Raw genomic sequence first — 19,008 nt, 5'->3', positions numbered from 1 at the left:
TATATATATATATATATATATATATATATATATATATATATATATATATATATGTTCCTAGCACTTAGCACAATGTCTGACATATATTAGGTGCTTAATAAGTGCTAGTTGACTAGATGAAATTTCACTTTTTTCAGTAGAAAAAAATCCATTTCCTGCTAATTGGACTACCTCTACCCTAAAAGGAAAAAAAATATAAACCAAATCCTGGTAACAAATATGTATATTCAAGCAAGGCAAGTTCTTGCACTGGACATGTTTAGAAATATATGTCACATTCTGCATTTTAAATCTATCACTTCTCTGTCAGGAGATGGGTAGTTTATTTCATCATGGGTCCTCTAGAATTGTGCTTGGTCATTGCACTGATCAGACTTCCTGAGTCTAAAAAACTGCTTGTGTATACAATGTTGTTGAAGCAGGGCAATGTTGTAAACTGTATTGCTTCACAGATGAATGTCAAGATGCTAATTATTTCCCTTTGCTAGCCAGAAGCTCTCAGAGTTTTCAACAAATCTTGCTGAGGTACCAGGCTAGGCTGAGCCCCACTCAGTAAAGACAAACACTTTGAGAAAGAACTCTCTGGAAAATATCAGGCTTGGTACAACTACAATGGGACTATAAATCAGTACTTTTCTTAGAATCCATTGGTTGGTTATGACATCACCCAGACCTGCCACCTCCAAAGAAAAGGAGGGACAAATTTAGGGAACAGGGGAGAAGGCATAATACTGCATCTAGGTATGAGAGACAGAGATGTACAGAGAGGAGGAGGAGGAGGGAGAGGGGAGAGGAAAGAAGAAGAGAGATAGACACAGAGATGAGAGGAGACAAGACAGAGACAGATACCAATGGATAGAGAAGAAATCTAGTTTGTATCATGTGTCATCACTATACCCTTCCTACAATTTCTAGTCTTCTTTCTTCTTTCTAAACTCTGCTCCTCAGTTTCCCCTGAGGATTGGAAGCCAAGTAAACAGATCTGCATTTCAAGCCCTATGTCACTTTGAGAGAGACAGGTACTTTCCGTTTTTAGAGGAATGGGTCAATTTTGCACCAAGAAAATCCTGCCAGCCTAGTGAAAGAAGGCTGTCTCTTCAGTCCATTCACATGACACATGGCTGAATCCTTTTCAAGACCTATTCTGTGGAGCTGAGGGTATGTGGGACAACTTCCACTCCAAATAGCCAGAGGGTAACAAGGTATCAGAAGATGTGGCTGATATTGCTGGGGATGGCTAAGGCAATAGGCCCCTACCAAACAGCAGAATCCATGGTGACATTTTAATAGGTTGTTATTTTCAGATTTGAAAATACAAAGATTTTGAGAGCTCTGACCCTCAACCTCTGGCTGGGCCAGATGAAAATAAATAACATTGGGGGAGAGGGCTGAAGTAGAGGAAGCACATCTATGCAAAACTCCCAATTAAAGAACTTATCTTGGTTGTCTTGAAATAACTACTTTTAAACCTCCAAACATTCTTCTAAAATTCTCAAATCTTCTGTTTGACAAGTTTAAGGAAGAGCTGGAGCTGCTGAAGCAGTCTTTGTGTAGAATGTCAAAGTTAGTTTAGTCTGCTAATTCTGGAAAGAGGCAGGGTGACATTTTTCAGAGCAAAACTAAAACTCATTTTTAAATTCCTCTGCCCCAGCCCTCTTCAGGAAAGAAGGTGGCAGATTACTTCCTGCAGTTTGCACTTCTTCACAAAGATTCCAGCGACCTCAGGAGTTTGAAAGTAAAAGTAGAGTAAAGGAAGTCCTCTCCATAACAAGAAGTTAGTGAGAATTCTTGGGCTGTGTGTTTAATCACATTTTGAAGGTACACCGATCCTCTCACTGCTGTGTGTTGTTCTTTCCAGGGCCAGCATTGTACAGAAGCGCATAATTTACTTTCAAGATGAGGGTTCTCTTACCAAGAAACTCTGTGAACAAGGTAAGACGGAGATGTAGCATTATAGAACCGTGGCCTATTCAATGCAAATATTAAGTTTCTAGTGAAGCATTTGGAACCATTTTGTCCTGCCATCCTTTGGTTCCAGTGACTCACATAGCTCAAGGGTTCCAAAGGTGGCCAGAGGTTGTGTACACTATGATCCCACTTGCCCTCCAGTTAACCAGCTTGATTTCTTTGGCAGAAAATTGCCAACAGAACTTAGATGTCATTTTCTTTTGCGCAAAGAACAGCAATTCCAATCCAACCCAATCTAAACATATTAAGCATTCACTATGTGCAAGACATATGTATTAGGAGCAGGAGATACAAAAAAACAAAATGGAAAAAAAAACACCAGGTGCCTATGCTCAGAGACCTTGCAATCCAGTGCCAAGAGATTGTTTTCTATTGAATTTCCTATTAAAATGTTTTAAGTTCTGGCACATGGGAGGGATTTAATAATTGCTTGTAGACTTGATTTAAAAACACAGTTTATGGAAAGGCTTGCACGAAATAATGAAAAGCAAAATGAGCAGAACCAATAGAACATGTTGTATACAGTAACAGCAATATTGTTTTAAGAACAACTTTGAACAAATAAGTTATTTTGACTATTATGCCCAAGCTAACTATAAAGGACATATAAAGAAAGATGTTATCTGCAGCAAGAGAGAGAACTGATAAATAGAAGTGTGTATAGAATAATGTCACATATACATATATAATACATACACACATGCCTATTTGTGTCTAATGGTAGCCATCTTTAGGGTAAGGGGGTTGGGGAGGGAAAAAAGAAATTTACATGATAATTTTGTTGTATATTTGAAAAGAATAGCAAGTTGTGCACAGTAATTTGTGGTTTCATGTGCAATTATTTTTATTGTACTATGTTATAGAAATGCTTTTTTTTATTCTGTAAATAATAAAATATAACACACAACCCTCCTCCAACAGTTTTGTAACTTGTAGGGGATGGAATGATTTCCCTTGAAAGACCATTAAATGAGATCTGCCTTCGTTTCTGAAGTTTTATAACTTGGGAGGGGATAGAATAATTGCTCTTGAAAACCATTAAATGAGATCTTCCTGTGTTTCTAAATTCTTTGAGCTAGTTCTTTGGTTGGTGATGCTGGGAGTATGCACAGATCCTTCTACCTCAGTGTTATCATAATGGTAAGGTACTTTCTAAGAAGAAAGAATTACTATATCCAGGGCCAACACAATTGATTCAGCCATGCTGTCACAATGGCAAGGGCAGGATGAGTTAAAAAAGAAAGGTGACTTAGGATTTTAAGTTTTTTTAAATAGAAAAATAAATCAACTCACCCATTTTAATAAAACAAAAAAGGCAGGGCATATAAAATTTTATTGAATCAATTTAATAAAGTATATATTCATATATATGTATATATATATATATATATATATATATATATATATATATGTAAGTTTCATGCTACTTTCAAATAAGAAAATAGATTATAAGCAGCAGCATGCTTTACTAGCTAGAAGACTGGTCTTGGAGTCAAAAAGACTTCTAGATCTAAGTCCTGACTCTGAGATGCATCAAGGTGTGATGATCAAGTCACATGAACTCTTACTATCCCTGGACAATTCAACAATCAATCAAGCACTGACGTATTTACTATGCTTTAGGTGCTAGGAATGCAAAGAAAAAAAAATAGACTACTCCGTCATCTACCTGCAAGGAACACATTGTCTCTGAACTAAAAGTTACAAGTATATTGTTAAACTGGAAGAATATTGATATGGAAGGAGTTTAATGTCAATAATTCTATACAGTGGCAAAAATCATAGATTTGATCAAAAGAAAAAAAAGGAAAAAGAAAAGATGTCAAAAGGCATTGGGAAATGGAGTTTGTAATTACAGGCCTTGGGACCACATGTGGAGCTCTAGGTCCTCAAGAGCAGCCCTTTGATTGAATCCAAACTTCACAGAACAAATCCCCTTAATAAAAGGATTTGTTCTGTAAAACTTGAACTCTGTCAAAAGGCTGCACCCAGGGACCTAGGGGCGGCAGGTACCCTGGAATTTAGGAGAAGAGAAAAGAAAGCAGAGAAAGTAGAAGAGGAAAGGAGGAGAAAAAGAATGGACCATTCTAGCTTCACTTACTTCTATTCATAAACTTGATCTAGCTTTTTAATGAGATAATAGCCATTATCCTAGAGGTTTCCCCCCACTCTGATTTCTGTTCCTGTTAATCCTCATTTCTGGGTAATCTCTACCATCTGACTTTTTTGGTCTTGCTCCCAGCTGCTAAATCTCTGAAAGCCAGAAGATTGAGATCTCTTCTTCTGCTATATGCATATTGTTCATTTGAGCTGCAGTTGGGACTTGCCAGTCCCATCCTCCTCCCTCTGACACCCTCTCTCACTACTGATGAGCGTCCTAAACCTCTTCTCTCCTTAGGGCCGTGACTGCACTTTCTACTACTCTCCCAGCAGGTGACGTACACTCCTTCGTACTTCACTGAGACATTGGAGATCATCCAAATCTTTATTGACTCCCCCTTCTGCTTTTCATGATGCATCAAGGTCCCCCATTCTCTCCTTTTTTCCTATTGCAAATGAAGGGGTCTTTTGACTCTTAATGAAGACTAGTGACTCTACCCATGCCTCTAGTCTTCTCCACTCTCCCTTCCTTCAGGACTTGATTTTAGAGTTACTCCCTTTTTCTCCTGCATCTTCAACTTTTGCCCCTCTGCTGACTCCCTCCCACCTGCCTGTATGTACAACATAATTCTCTACAATCCTAGAATAGCTTTTTTCCTTGCCTTTTACGCCACTTGGGTACCATTCCATCTCTCTCTTCAGATTTATGACCAAACTTGAAAAAAGAAAGAAATCAATACCTTTACTTCCTCATGACACACTTTCTTCCCAATGTCTTGTGGTATGGTTTCCCCTCTTCTTACTCTCTTAAAAGTCATTAGTTACTTCCCAAAGCAATCTTTGTTGAATTCTCACACTTTATGACCTTTCTGCAGCATTTAATATAGTTCTACTTTTCCTCTCCCTTAAATTCTAACTCTCCTTAGAGTTTGATCTTGTATCTATTTTCTATCCCTAGTGGTAAAATGGATAAAGAGCTGGGTCTGGAATCAGGATGATCTGGGTTCAAATCCAGCCTCAGATACTTACTAGCTGTGTGATCCTGGGCAAGTCACTTAATCTTGTTTGCCTCAATTTTCTCAGCTGTAAAATGAGCTGGAGAAGGAAATGGCAAATCACTCCAGTATCTTTGACAAGAAAACTCCACGTGAGGTCACAAAGAGTTAGACATTACTGAAACAACTGAACAACAGCAAACATGACTATTACAATTCTTTGTTACATTGTAGGTGTATGATAACTTTTTTTTAAAAAAAATGAATCCTTAGTCTCAACTTTCTTGATTCCTGAGGTGTGTTTTTTTTCCTAATCCCCTATTACTTCCCTAACCATTCTGGTATTTCTTGCTTGTTCTTTGTCTTCTTCCCAAACCTGTAATTTAACTTTTTTTCTCTGTCCTTCGTACACTTCCTCTCCTGACAAAAATCATGGAGTCTCATATATCTCTCCAACTGTCACCTCTAAGTAGGTGATGCCCAAATCTATAGCCCCAACCCTGACCTTTTCCCCCAACCTATAACCTCTATTTCCAACTATTTACAGGGCATTTCTAACCAGATTTCCCCCAATACCTCAAATTCAACGTGCTCAAAGTTTAAGTGTCTCGTATACCCTTAAAATCTGCTTTTTCCCCTCTGGCTTCACTATTTTTTAAGCAGTACAACCATTCACTTAGTGTAGTGTCTTTTTTCTCCAAACTTTGGTATGTTATTTTTAAGTCTTTCCTCTTGATTTCTTTTCCTGTTCAGAAAGTTACGAGGTCCTGTTAATTTGGTATTCTCAATACATCTTCCACTTGCTTCTGCTCTTTACCCCTACTGCCATCACCCTGGCCTAGGCACTTAACAATTTAGACTACTAGCTGCTGTCTGAATTTGACATGCTATCTTCTATGGTGCATTCACTCCCTTCTCAGTGCTATTTCTTAGAATGCCTAGCTTCCTCCAAGTAAAAACTTACAAACCACCTGATTACTACAGATAATCTTTCTTATTTGGCTCCAACTTCCCTCCATGTCCTAGTGTGTTCTCCTTCTCCAAATTCACTTGCATTTGCTTCTTTTGTACTTATCTTGGCCATCCACTGCTAGAAAATAAGCTGTTTCTTTTTTAATCTCTCCTGGAAAGACACACTCCCTTCTTCTTGCAGTACTAGCATCTCCTTTTTGCCAAGTTCTAAAGCCCCATATTCTCTTGCTCTATTGAATTAAGAATTAACTGATTTCAAAGGAATATGTTGATTGAATTTGCAACATGAAATGTTACAAGAGACTACTCCTGATATTCAAGAATTTTATTTTCTTAAGGAAAGAGGGTGTCATAGATTAGGAACTTGGAGACCTCAGTTTGAGATAGATTTTACCAGTTACTGAACATGTCACTTTGAGGAAGGCATTTCATTTCTATGAGCTTTAGTTTTCTCATCTGTCAAATGGGGATAATGATCTCTGTCCCACTGCTTTTATAGGGGTCAGATGATAGAGTATATATAAAACGCTCAGGAAACTTTAAAGCGCTATGTAAGTGGCAGCTTTGATCATTATTATGCAGTTCTTTTAAAAATGTGTAAGAATATATGTTCAACTAGGTAAAAAAAGAACTTTTTGTTGTTAAACTGTTAAAAGGTATTGAAGAAATAAAAGAAGGATGTGATTGAAGCAGGTCACATTGAGAGAAATTGTGTTCATGATGCTGGAAAATCAAGGCCAGGAATCTGACAAGTGGAAAAACCATTTGCCCATGCGACCCTCTCTCCTTGCTAGCTATCAATAACTAAAAATGGGAGTGGAGAGGACTTATGTACAAGTGAGTTACGTGGCATCTGTTGAGCACAGAGGTGAAGTGGAACGACCCAACCTTGGACAGTTAGGGGCAGGATGACCTTCTTGGTGGAGCCTTTCAACCATTGGTATGGGCAACTAAGCATCTTGACAATTCTTCCTTTTACTTTTGTTAAATTGAACTATACCTGTGTGTTTCATGATCTGCTCTGCCCTAGCCTTCAGAAACTTAATCTTGTTGCCACTGACAGTTTGCATATGGTAGGAAGCATTGGAGGGAAGCATGGGAACCGGCATATTTCCTTTTAAAAATTGGGAGGCAAGGCATACATGCTCAGATAAGGCCTATAGATAGAATAGTTCCCTCCTCTGGAATGATGAGTAGGCTTTGTATTTAATTAATTCTGGGCATGAAGTTGGGTCATCTATGATGTCATGGCTCTCTAACAAACTGCTGTATTTAGGAGTTTCTTTACTAACCTTGTGACATTTTCTTCTGTTCTGTTTCAGATTCGACATTCGATGGGGTGACTGATAGACCAATCTTAGACTGCTGTGCATGTGGAACTGCTAAATACAGGCTCACATTTTATGGAAATTGGTCAGAAAAGACTCACCCAAAGGATTACCCACGTGAGCACATATGCTGCTGGGAAGATTGAGGGGAGGGGGAAGAGGGAGAGAAAGTGTTTGAAAGTGCAGTGTGACTGGAGGCTAAACCAGATAGTCTATGGATAGATATGACTGCAGAGAAAAGAGAGGAGTTCAATTAAAGCCTGTTGGAATGAGGAAAAGCAACTATAAAATAAATGGTTTAAGGAAAATTTTAATTAATATAATTAAATTAAGCATAACTCAATGCATTTGCTTTTTGCATCCACTTTCCCAATTAGTATTTTCAAAATTTGTAACACGCATATGCATAATACGCACACACACACATATACATACATTCATACAATATACATACATACACACAGAGGCAAAGTCAAGAAGAATGGACTTCTTGTCCTCCTTCTGACACACGCTGGCTTTCTGAATCTGGGCAAGTCACTTAAACTTTCAGCATTCTAGACAACTCTCTGATAATATCCCTATAAGTTGCAGAGAAGGGCCTGACTGGCATTGGTAGAGGGGCTTTCCTCATCAGGGAGTCCCCTATATCAATGAAATTATAACGCCAGTCCCTATTAATTTTCCTGTAATCATATATAATATTTATATAAACTTATGATAATTATATAATAATTTTAACCCCTTTTGCTTTGGAAGATGCTCTTTTGATAGTCTCTTGAACTCAGTCCTGAACCCAGAATTAAACATGAAAGAATGTCTCAAGACCTAAAGAGTTACCACCAAGCTCCTGTTTCTAGTACTTGGGCTCTTACTGAGAGCCTTGGGGATTCTTATTTAACTTGCAGTCATTATAAGCTTGGCAGCACAGTCCAACCTTGAAGCCTCAGATTAGACACTGAGGGGGAGAAGCTATTCGATGTTTACTAGCCAAAGAAATGCCAGCTGACATCATAATAGTGAAGGAAGAGATGCAAAAACTAAAAAGTAGACAGAACTAACCAAGTGAGAATTTGTATATCCATGCAGTGTCAAGGTAAATAGTTCTCTTTGTCTCAGCATCCCCTGAAGGTATAACTGTACTTTTTGTATAGTATACAAACAGATATTCATAATGGCAAACTTGTATCATCAGCAGAGGGTTAAATCATATTCAGGATCCTCTATTTAAGAAGGCAGGAAAGTGTGTAATGCATCTTAGAAAGATTTCCATCAAAATTGCACGAGCTCAAAGTACTAGTGCCCAAAGGGACCAGCTTCAGTTATCCTAGAAAAAAATCACATACATGGAAGAGCTCATTTCCTGATATGGCTGGATAAATGAGGAGGGATTGTACTTCCTGCTATCTGCCAATTTTTTTGATGGTTCCAGTCTCTTAGCTTTTATGTAAAGCTGGTGGCATTTTAGAATTGTATCCAGATAACTATACACAGAGATTTTCAATTTAAGTGATTTGAAGGGACAACAGAATTGCTCTGTTGTATCCAAACCTCATTAAAATGGAAAATTTTTGCTGCGTGTACAGATAGGGAGAGGGAGGAGTAGAAAGTCTCTATTATTTGTGAGTGTCATTTTTTTTTTCTTGCAGAAAACAAAGGTTAGTTGGTTAGGTCTTTAGAAACAGTACCAAAGAAGGCAGAGTAGGAACCCCTGACAGAGTGAATACTGCTTTGCCTTCTTCTGCCTTCATGTTTTTCCCCCTATGGCACTACTTAAAAAAAAATTTTCATTTATTTTTAATTAATTTTTTTTCAATTAACAAACATCTACCTTCTCTCTTTCCCACCCCAGCCCTTTACTAGGAAAAAAAGGAAAAGAAAAGACCCTGCAATGAATACACAAATTTAAGCAAGCATTTAAAAAAATCCCCACATTGACCATGTCCAAAAATGCATTTCTCATTTTGCATACGGATTGCAGCACCTCTTTGTCAGGAGGTAGGCAGCATTCTGAATCAGAAACTCTCTGGAATTGTGGTTAATCATTGCACTGATCATATTTCTTTGCGTAGACTTTTACTTTTGCCTCTCTGTTATGTGAAAATAACCTCCCCCCTTCTTTCCCTTTTCTTTCACAGTGTGAAAGGATTTTCCTCATCCCTTTCCTTTCTTCTTTTAAGATCATCACAATGTACCAAAATGCCACTCCCAGGACTTCTCTCTTATCTGATTTTGTCTATGTCATCTGTTTACATTGTAGTTCTTGGGAGATGCTTGTCCTCCCCCTCCCCAATAGGATGCAAACATTTCATTTTTATAAGGCTTTTTCTATTTGCTCACTTGAATTTATCTTTTTTATGTTTCTTTATTTCATTTTTGTGTTTATACTTTAAAGTTTCTACTCAGATTCAGTCTTTCCGCTAGGGATGCTTAGAGGTCCTCTGTTTCATTAAATGTTCACCTTGGAGTAAGAGATGTGCTGGAGCCAATCATAAGAGAACCAATTATGAAATTTCAATATGAGCATTTGAACCTTTGGAAACTGGCAAATGCTACAAGTCAAAGCTCAATTTTTATTTTGTTGACTGTCTAGACTTAAGAAAGTGATGGAGAAAATGTTGCTAATGTAGTTAAACATAAAAGTATGTGCATTTTTTGACGGAGAGAGCTTTTTCAAAGCTTTCTTGTAGGTATTTTGTAGTTTATTCTCTTCTTCTGAGTTTATGTTTCTGGGTTTCTGGTTATTTCTGTATTTATAATAGCTCTTTATATTTTTTTAGTCCTTTCAGCAGTCTGCTCTTGGCAACCTGCTGTTGCTTGCTTAGCTGGGAGCTCCAGGGGCTGACTCCATGATCCTTGCTCCTCTAGGAAATACACCTACTCCCCACTGATGTCCTGGGAGAGGGAACTGGCTCCACATTCTCTGCCTTATTTTTAACATAGTGTAAGACCATTAGTCAATTTGATATGTTCTTCAAAATTTTGGGTGGTTTTATATATTTGTATGTTTGAGGTTTTAGGGATTTATGCATTTCATTTCACTTATTTTGTTAAGAGTGTTTCCTCAGCTCTACTACTTGGTCTGATGAAGGCTGCCAAACGATGGCTCTCCAGTAGTTCTGGGAGAAGAGCTCAGCTTTGTAAATCATCAATGTTAAATTAATCTAAACTGGTGACACACTTCATACTTCAAGGATACATGATATATTAATAATGGCTCTTCCTCTGCTGGTGCAGATGAAAACAAGACCTTCAAATGGGGAGAAGAGAACAAAAATGAATAGCAAAGAATTGAAGTCCAAGCAAAGGGAAGAGTTAGTAAGAGAGTACATCACCCTCTCAAATATGATCAAATTCTCAGGCCCAGATGAACTATTAAGAGACTAGGAGAAATGACCAAGGGGATTATGGAACCAATGTTAGACATATTTGAAAAATTGTGAGTGCAAAAGTGATGTGATGTAGGAGACAGGAAAGTATCATATGAACTATGCAAAAAGGGAAAGCAGATAGATTCTTCAAATTATAGGCTTTTGAGTCTTTTTGTTGTTCAGTCATTTCAGTTCTGTCCAACTCTCCATGACTCATTTTGGGGTTTTCTTAGCAAAGATACTGGAGTAGTTTGCCATTTGCTTCTCCAGCTCATTTTACAGATGAGGAACTGAGGCAAACAGGGTTAAGGGATTTGCCCAGGATTATACAGCTAATAAGTATCTGGGGTCAGATTTGAACTCAGGTCCTCCTGACACCAGGGAAGTAACAGGGTTAAGGGATTTGCCCAGGATTATACAGCTAATAAGTATCTGGGGTCAGATTTGAACTCAGGTCCTCCTGACACCAGGGAAGTATCCATTTGCACCATCTAGTTGCCCTTTTGAGTCTTTAATTCCAGACAAAATTCTAAAACTTAGTATTACTTAAGAAAGGGAAACTGATGCCTGTGAGCCAGAAGAAGTCATACCAGGCAAACCTCATTTTCTTTTTCTTATTTAACAAGGTTAAAAGGGTCAGGTTGGAAAAAAAAAACAATACATGAACCAAGAACTACTAGAAATTCAGGTTAGTTTTTGAAGAGGCAGAGAAACTAGAGAACAAATGGACAGCATTCACTGAGATTATGGAGAAAGCAAGGGAGTTTCAGAAAAAAAATACATCTACTTCTGGTTCATTGACTACACTAAAGCCTTTGAAATGTGTGGATCAAAACAAAACATAGCAACTCTTCAAAGAGATGGGAGTACCAGATCATCTCACTCGTTTCCTGAGAAACCCATATGTTGGTCAATAAGTAATGGTTAGAATGAAACATGGAACAACTGATTGGTATAAAAATTGGAAAGGAATGTAACAAGGCTGTATGTTGTCACCTTATTTAACTTATATGCAGAATACACCATGCAAAATGCCAGGCTGGATGAATCAAAAACTGAAGAAGTATCAACAATCTCAGATAGGCAGAAGATACCACCCTGATGGCAGAAAGTGAAGAATTAAGAAGCCTCTTGATGAGGGTGAAAAGCTGACCTGAAGCTTAACATTAAAAAAAAAAAAAACTAAGATCATGGCAACTGGTCCCATAATTTCCTGGCAAATAGAGGGAGAAAAAATGGAAACAGCATAAGATTTTGTATTCTTGGGCTCAAATGTCACTGCAGATGGTGCCTGCCACCATGAAATTAAAAGACATTTGCTCCTTGGAAGGAAAGCTATGGAAAATCTGGACATCATACTAAAAAGCAGAGACATTACTTTGTTGACAAAGGGCCATATAGGCAGAGCTACAGTTTTCCAGTAGTAATATATAGCTGTAAGAGTAGGACTATAAGGAAAGCTGAGTGCCACAGAATTGAGGTTCTCAAATTGTGGTGGTGGAGAAGACTTTTGAGGATCCTTTGGAAAGCAAGGAGATAAAATCAGTCAATACTTAAAGAAATTAATTTGGAGTACTCATTGGAAAGACAAATAATGAAGTTGAAGCTTAAATATCTTGGCCATATAGTGAGAAGACAGGACTCCTGATGTTGGGAAAGATTGAAGACAAAAGGAGAAAGAAACAGCAGAGGATGGGATGGATAGATAGTATCATGGAAATAAATATGAGCAAAGATGATACGGATAGATAGCGTGATAGAAACAAACAGGAGCTTGGACAGACTTTGGGAGATAGTGGAAGATAGAAGGGTCTGGTGTGCTTTGGTTCATGGGGTCACAAAGAGATGGATGTAACAAAGAATGAACAACATTAGGTTAGGAGAAGGCCTTACAGGATATTTATTTTAGCAAGGTATTTGACCAAGTTGTTCATGATGTTTATGGACGAGGCAGAGACATATGGGCTAGAAGATAATATAGTCAACTAGATTTTCAACTAATTGAATGATAGCACCCAAAGAGAGAGGATCCATTGCTCAATGTCAACCTGATGAGAAACTTCAGGGAAATCCAGAGGATTTTGTGCTTTTACAGAAATATTTTTTTTAATCAGTGATAAGATGAAAGCATAAATGGAGTGGTATGTATATCAGATCTTATGGAGCACAAAACTCTAGTACTGATAACTAACACATTGAAAGACAGAATTGGGATCTAAATAATCTTGATAGATTGGAGTGATAGACTGAATATGGTAATCTGAAAGTTAATAGGGAAAAACAAAGTTTTACACTTGCATATGTACACATACACACACACCTATATTAAAAGCTAACTTCACAGAGTTGAAGAAAGAGGCATGACTATGCAATATTTGGAATTAATAAAGCTTTCAACATATGAGTGTATTTCAAGCTTAGTACAAGTCATCTGTCAGTCACTAGCCAAAATGTGATCATGACTCTGCTATTCTCTATACTTTTCTATGCTTTGTGGTTATGGATTTTTTTCTGCAGTTCTCATGAAACATTTTAGGAAGGACTGCTAACAAAATGGTAAATGGCCCTTTGAGGGTGACCGAGATGGTGAGAGAACTCAGAATCATGCAATAGGAGGTTTGGTTGAGAGACTGGGGATGTTTAGTCAGGAGAAGAAGACCTTTTATTTAGTTACATTAGCTTCTTCAAACATTTGAAGGCTGTTGTGTTCAAGAGGGTTTATATGCATTTTGTATCATGAATTAGTAACTTCCTCTCATTAGTTATCTAAGCAGAAGCTGGAAGAATATTAGTCATTGAAATTATAAAAGAGATTCTCGTTTTACATTTGGATATTAGATTGTATGATCTCTTTGGCCAAATCCCTGGAATAATGGCCCTATTATGGTCCAGGCAGCAGATAAAGGAGATTGGAGCTAGAGCTTGAGCAATACTTAGTCCAGTCAAGCAAACTAGGTGAATGAGTTTTGCTCAGTTATCAATATAATCTTGAGAAGAAAGGTTTCCCATTATTGCTAGAAACTTCCCCTGTATGCTGTTTCTGTCTAGTGACAGTGATCCCATTTGAACTTGACCTAAAGAAATGGAAAATAGACCAATGGGTGAAATTCAACTGATGTATTGAAAGTGTCCTTCTAGATTAATGTGAAAATGCTAAGTTTCTCCAGACTACTAATGGTGAAAGTCAGCCTTACTGCAGCAACTCAGTTTTGGAATATTTAAATCAGTGATTCTGATGTTAAAGAGGAAATTACTAAGGTTTGTAGGATTTGACTAAAGATTTAAAGGCTTCACATAGCTTAGGAGGCATGAAACAAGTTTTCAAAGGATTTTTAAAAATCTCATCATTGCATTATTTATCTATTGGCAAATCTAATTTGACTCAGATTCCTTTCTTGAGGATATATTCTGTGCCCAGTCAACCTTGTAGCAGCATGTCTGAGAGGGCAGCTAGTCTTCAAAGAATGATGGAGGGAGTCACTGGGAAGCATTTGTCAAATGGGACAGGAAATTAGTGAAAAAGACAAGGTTGAAGGCTATCTTTTATCTGGGCCCTAACCTCTTGGCAAGTAGCCAAACCCCACCTCTTGGTGGTGCAGCATAAAGAGCAATGAACTTGGAGAAGTCAGAGGACCCAAGTTGAAATCCTGTTTCTGCCATTTTCTACATGTATGAATTTAGGCAAGACACTTAATCTTTCTGGTCCTTTGTTTCCTTGTCTATGAAATAAGGGTATTGGACTAGATGGCTTCTTGTTCTTGTTCTATAATATTTTCTAGATGCATCTGACTTTACCAGCTAGCTTAGCTGTGTGTGATTACTGAATTATCTTTCAAAAATCAAAATCATGTTCCTTCCTGTATTCACACCCTCCTACTTCCCCTAATATCATCGTGGAGTTACCACAGCTAGTTGGGGGAGAAGTTGGAATATGAAAGGTAGTGTCTGGTCCAGGTCCAGGGAAGGCAGTATATGATTAGCTCTCTGGGTGTGCGTGTATGCATGTGTGTGTGTTCCCTGTTAGCTCAGCTAGAAGGGGTAGATTTTGAGTGACATCAGGCTAAAGAGAAGGGCCTCAAGTAGTTTGACCTTAGCCTGAGGTTTATCTTACTCATGCATAGTCATGGACATAATATCCTGGAAGCCCAACACACTTATCAGACAGGGAATCCAGTGATGTCCCAGTCAATGCTTCCCGAGCTATTTCACTGTGGGTGGCCTATGAAAACTGCCTTTAATTCTTTGAAATGCATTTGGAACAATTATGATTTAAAACTTCTCCTCTAATGCCCCCTACCCACACACAAAAAGGCTAAAATACAATAAGCTATAAAGCCCATTGTTCACCCTTGGTAATTGTAAGAAAATTCATGCTGCCTTGTACTCTAGTTATTCTAGAAGAATAATGTGTTTGTGGGGCACATGGGTCAGCTTCAAGGCTGCTTCAAGAGAAATGAATAAATTGGCAACATTCTTACTCAAAAGTGGGATGTAGAAAAGGAATTACAGATTTGCCTCCTCCAAAATCTACATACAGTTACTGGACTTTTTTTTTAATTTGAAGGAATGCTTTACTATCAGGATATTGCATGAAGTAATTCATGTAACTTCATAGGGTATGTGTGATTCTTAACCTGTCTCCATTAACCTTGGACAAAGTAATTAAACACAGTAATCAAACTACTATCCATAGACATTTTTAAAAATATTTTTAAATTTAAAAAAAATTTAAAAATAGAATTATCCAACTAATTCAATGGGTTAGGTAGATTGAGGTGAACGAACCAAATGGTCCATCTTTGTATCATGTTTAGTTCTTAACAATGTGCTTTGCACATAGTAGGTACTTAATAAGTGATTTAGAATTGAATTAAATGTGATGAAAAGAGTCTGCTCCATACTAGTAGTTTCTTCCAAGGGAAAGAGGATTCTGTCTTCGTTAGGATGTGATCTATAGCTACTGCTTGCTGGATTCATCCTTTGCAAATTCCTCTCTCACCAAAAAACAACAAAACATGAAGCAGTCTCAAATCTAAATATTCAACCCAAATATTTCCTTTGACTTTGAGTCCCACAACCCCAATTGCCTCCTAGCAGCCTCTACTTTGATATACTAATGTCAACTTAATACTGATATGTCAAAACAAGAACACATTTTCTTACATATTCTACTTTTCAAATGTCTTGTTTCCATTGAGGGCATCATATTCTTCCTCCTATTCACCCAGACTCATGAATTTGGAGATTAACCCCTTTAGTGGAAGGAAGCTTTTTGAGAGCAGGGACTGTGTCATTTCCTATCTTTTTATTCCTTGCACATAACAGCTTTGCAAATGGTAGACTCAATGTTTCTTGAATTGAATCAAAAGCTTGGTGCTATACAATTGATATGGATCTTGAATGGTAGGAATCCCTGGTTCCTTCAGGCAGTCCTTTTGCGCGATTTCACATTTTCTTAATCTCTGGTTCTGCTCTAGCTTGTCTATGTCCTTTCTAATATAAGATACATAGAACTATATTCAATACTCCAGATGTAGTCTTAACACTTACCAAATACTAACAGGATAATCACTTCCCTTATTCTGGTCACCAGGCTTTTATTAATGTAACGTGAGATTTCATTATATTCTGTTAACAGCTTTGTTTGGTTTTGCTGCTAACTGTTGTTGAAACTAGTTTGCAATTCCCTAAAATTCCTAGGTTTTTTTAAACATCTCATTCACATCCTGAACTCATATAATATATTTTTGAACCCAGTTTTGTAATTTGACATTTATTCTTATTAAATTTTATCTTCTTTCATTTGACCCATCAGTCTAATCTGTTGGGATCATGTTGGATGCAGATTCTGTTACCCAACATATTTGCTCTCCTTCTCGCTTTGTATCATTTGCCAGTTGGATGAGAATGTCATCTGTTACTACAACAATGCCTTCTGTCTATAGACTTGTATCTCTCTATTGTCCATAAGCCATCAGGGAACATCTGTTGCAATAAGAACAAAACAAGATCTGGGCATGTTTATGCTTTGTAGAATGGAATTGGACACAGGGGAAGCATCTCTCTTCTGCTTGAGAAATACCTATGAGGTCTAGGTGCTTCCCCTATCCAGGGTACCTCACTGTATTCTTACAGTTGCTGCTACTCTTTTAAAAAAGATACACAGATCATTAATCCTAACAGTGGAAGGTGAGACTTCTGGGGGTAGAGCCAAGATGGCAGAACAGAGAAGCACTCAGCCAAGCTCTCCCAATATTTCTCTCAAACAACTTTGAAATAACATCTCAAATGAAATTCTGGAGTGGCAGAGACAACAAAAGGTTAGAGTGAGAGGTTCTTCTAGCCCCAGACAGCTTAGGAAGTTGGAAAGAGAGATCTGTGATATGAAGAAAGCTGGCCCAGAGTCCACATGGATGAAATACCAGTGGTGGGACTAGGTGGTGGATATGGAAGTAGAAGCAGCTTCAGGAGTTCCCAAACCAGAGATAGTAAGGTAACCAGGCCCCTGGTAAGAAAGAGATTACAGGGTACCCCTGTGCTAGCACTAGACACAGGACCAGGTGCATTTAGCAACTCAATTACCTATACCCACTTCTGAGTCATAGTTTAAGGGCAGAGAGGAACACTTTCACTCATAAGGGAGTGGGAGCCCTGAGGGGCAGTATCACTTCTAGCCCGAAAGGATCAGGGACTCTAGGGAACAGTATCATTTCCAGTCCCAAAGAAGGAGGAGTCCCGAGGATCAGTATTAATTACAATCCCAAAGAATCAGTGGTTCTTCCTGCATAAGGACCAGAGAGAGAGCAGTGACCATACCTCTTCTCAGATCACACCACCTTGGAAGCACCCAAAATGTGCAATTTTCCAGAACTAGCTTCAAAAACAATAGTGTGAAAAAAGCCTGAAGTATGAGATAGATCTCCCTAGCCCATGATGGGAGCAGAATCCAACAGCATAAAGTTCCAAATCAAGAAACTGGGTGGGAAAATGAGCAAACAACAAAAAGAGAACCTAACCATAAAAAGTTACGATGGTGACAGAGAAGATCAAGACAAACTCAAAAGGCTGCAATGAAGTCAAACATGTACAAGCAAAGCCTCAAAAATATGTGACTTGGACACAGGTCCAGCAAGAACTCTTGGAAAATGCTAAAAAAAAAATTTCAAAATCAAATAATAGCAGTAGAGGAAAATGTAGTTAAAGAAGTGAAAACAAAAGAAGAAAATTATGAAAAGACAATTAACAGCTTGGTTTAAAAAAAGGTACACAAAATACTGATGAAAATAACTCCTTAAAAGGCAAGGTGGCAAAGGGGGAGAAAATTTGTAACTCAAAATCTTGTGGAAATCAATGCTGAAAACTAAAAGAAATATCAAATAATAAAGTATGGAATTCAAAATGCAAAAAAAAAGAAAATTAAAAAAAGAAAAACGAAAGAAAGAAAGAAAAATACAAAAAAGCAAGACTGGCAAAAATGGAAAAAGTGGTACAAAAGTTCACTGAAGAAAGTAATTCCTTAAAAATTAGAATTGGGTAAGTGGAAGATGATAACTCCAGGAGACATTAAGAAACATTAAAATAAAGTCCAAAGGATGAGTAAAAGTAGAAGAAAAGTAGAAGAAAAATGTGAAATACCTCACCAAAAAACAACTGGCCTGGAAAATAGCTCAAGAATAAATAATTTAAATATTATTTGATTACCTGAAAGCCATGATCAAAGAAAATGACTGGAGACCATATTTCAAAAATTATCAAGGAAAACTGCCTTGATATCCTAGAAGAAGAGGTTAAAATAGAAATTGAAAGAATACACTGATCACCACCTGAGATCCCAAAGTGAAAACTCTTAGGAATATTATAGTCAAATTCCAGAGATCCCAGGTCAAGGAGTAAATACTTCAAGCAGCCAGAAAGAAACCATTCAAATACTGTGGAACCACAGTCAGGATCACACAAGATTTAGCAGCAGCCATGTGAAAGGAGCAGAGGGCTTGGAGTATGATATTCTGGAAGAGGCAAAAAGATCTGGCATTACAACCAAGAATAATCTACCCAGCAAAACTGAGTATAAAGGTTCAGGGAGGAAATAATTAAAGGAATATCAAGCATTCCTGGTAAAAAGACCAAAACTGGATAGAAAATTGAACTTTCAAATATAAGACTGAAGAGAAGCAAAAAAAAAAAAAAAGGTAAGCATGAAAGAGAAATCATGAAGGATTCAAGGTTAACCTGTGTAACTTTCTATATGGGAATATGATATACGTATCTTCTAAGAAC

The 19,008-nt window shown here is 37.6% G+C and overlaps 1 protein-coding gene across 1 annotated transcript in view; it reads left to right on the top strand.

Moving 5' to 3' along the window:
- The window catches only part of SPON1 (spondin 1), a 380,307-nt gene that overhangs the window by 160,455 nt on the left and 200,844 nt on the right, over window positions 1-19,008 (top strand). The window contains exons 4-5 of the mRNA XM_036763668.1: window positions 1,859-1,932; window positions 7,358-7,480. Coding sequence (XP_036619563.1) covers window positions 1,859-1,932; window positions 7,358-7,480 — 197 coding nt within the window. The remainder of the gene's footprint in view (window positions 1-1,858; window positions 1,933-7,357; window positions 7,481-19,008) is intronic.

The sequence above is a fragment of the Trichosurus vulpecula genome, chromosome 6 (assembly GCF_011100635.1).
Source record: "Trichosurus vulpecula isolate mTriVul1 chromosome 6, mTriVul1.pri, whole genome shotgun sequence".
Classification (NCBI taxonomy): Eukaryota; Metazoa; Chordata; class Mammalia; order Diprotodontia; family Phalangeridae; genus Trichosurus; species Trichosurus vulpecula.
The sequence above is the reverse complement of the archived record's forward strand: the minus strand, read 5'-3'. Positions and strand labels throughout refer to the sequence as shown.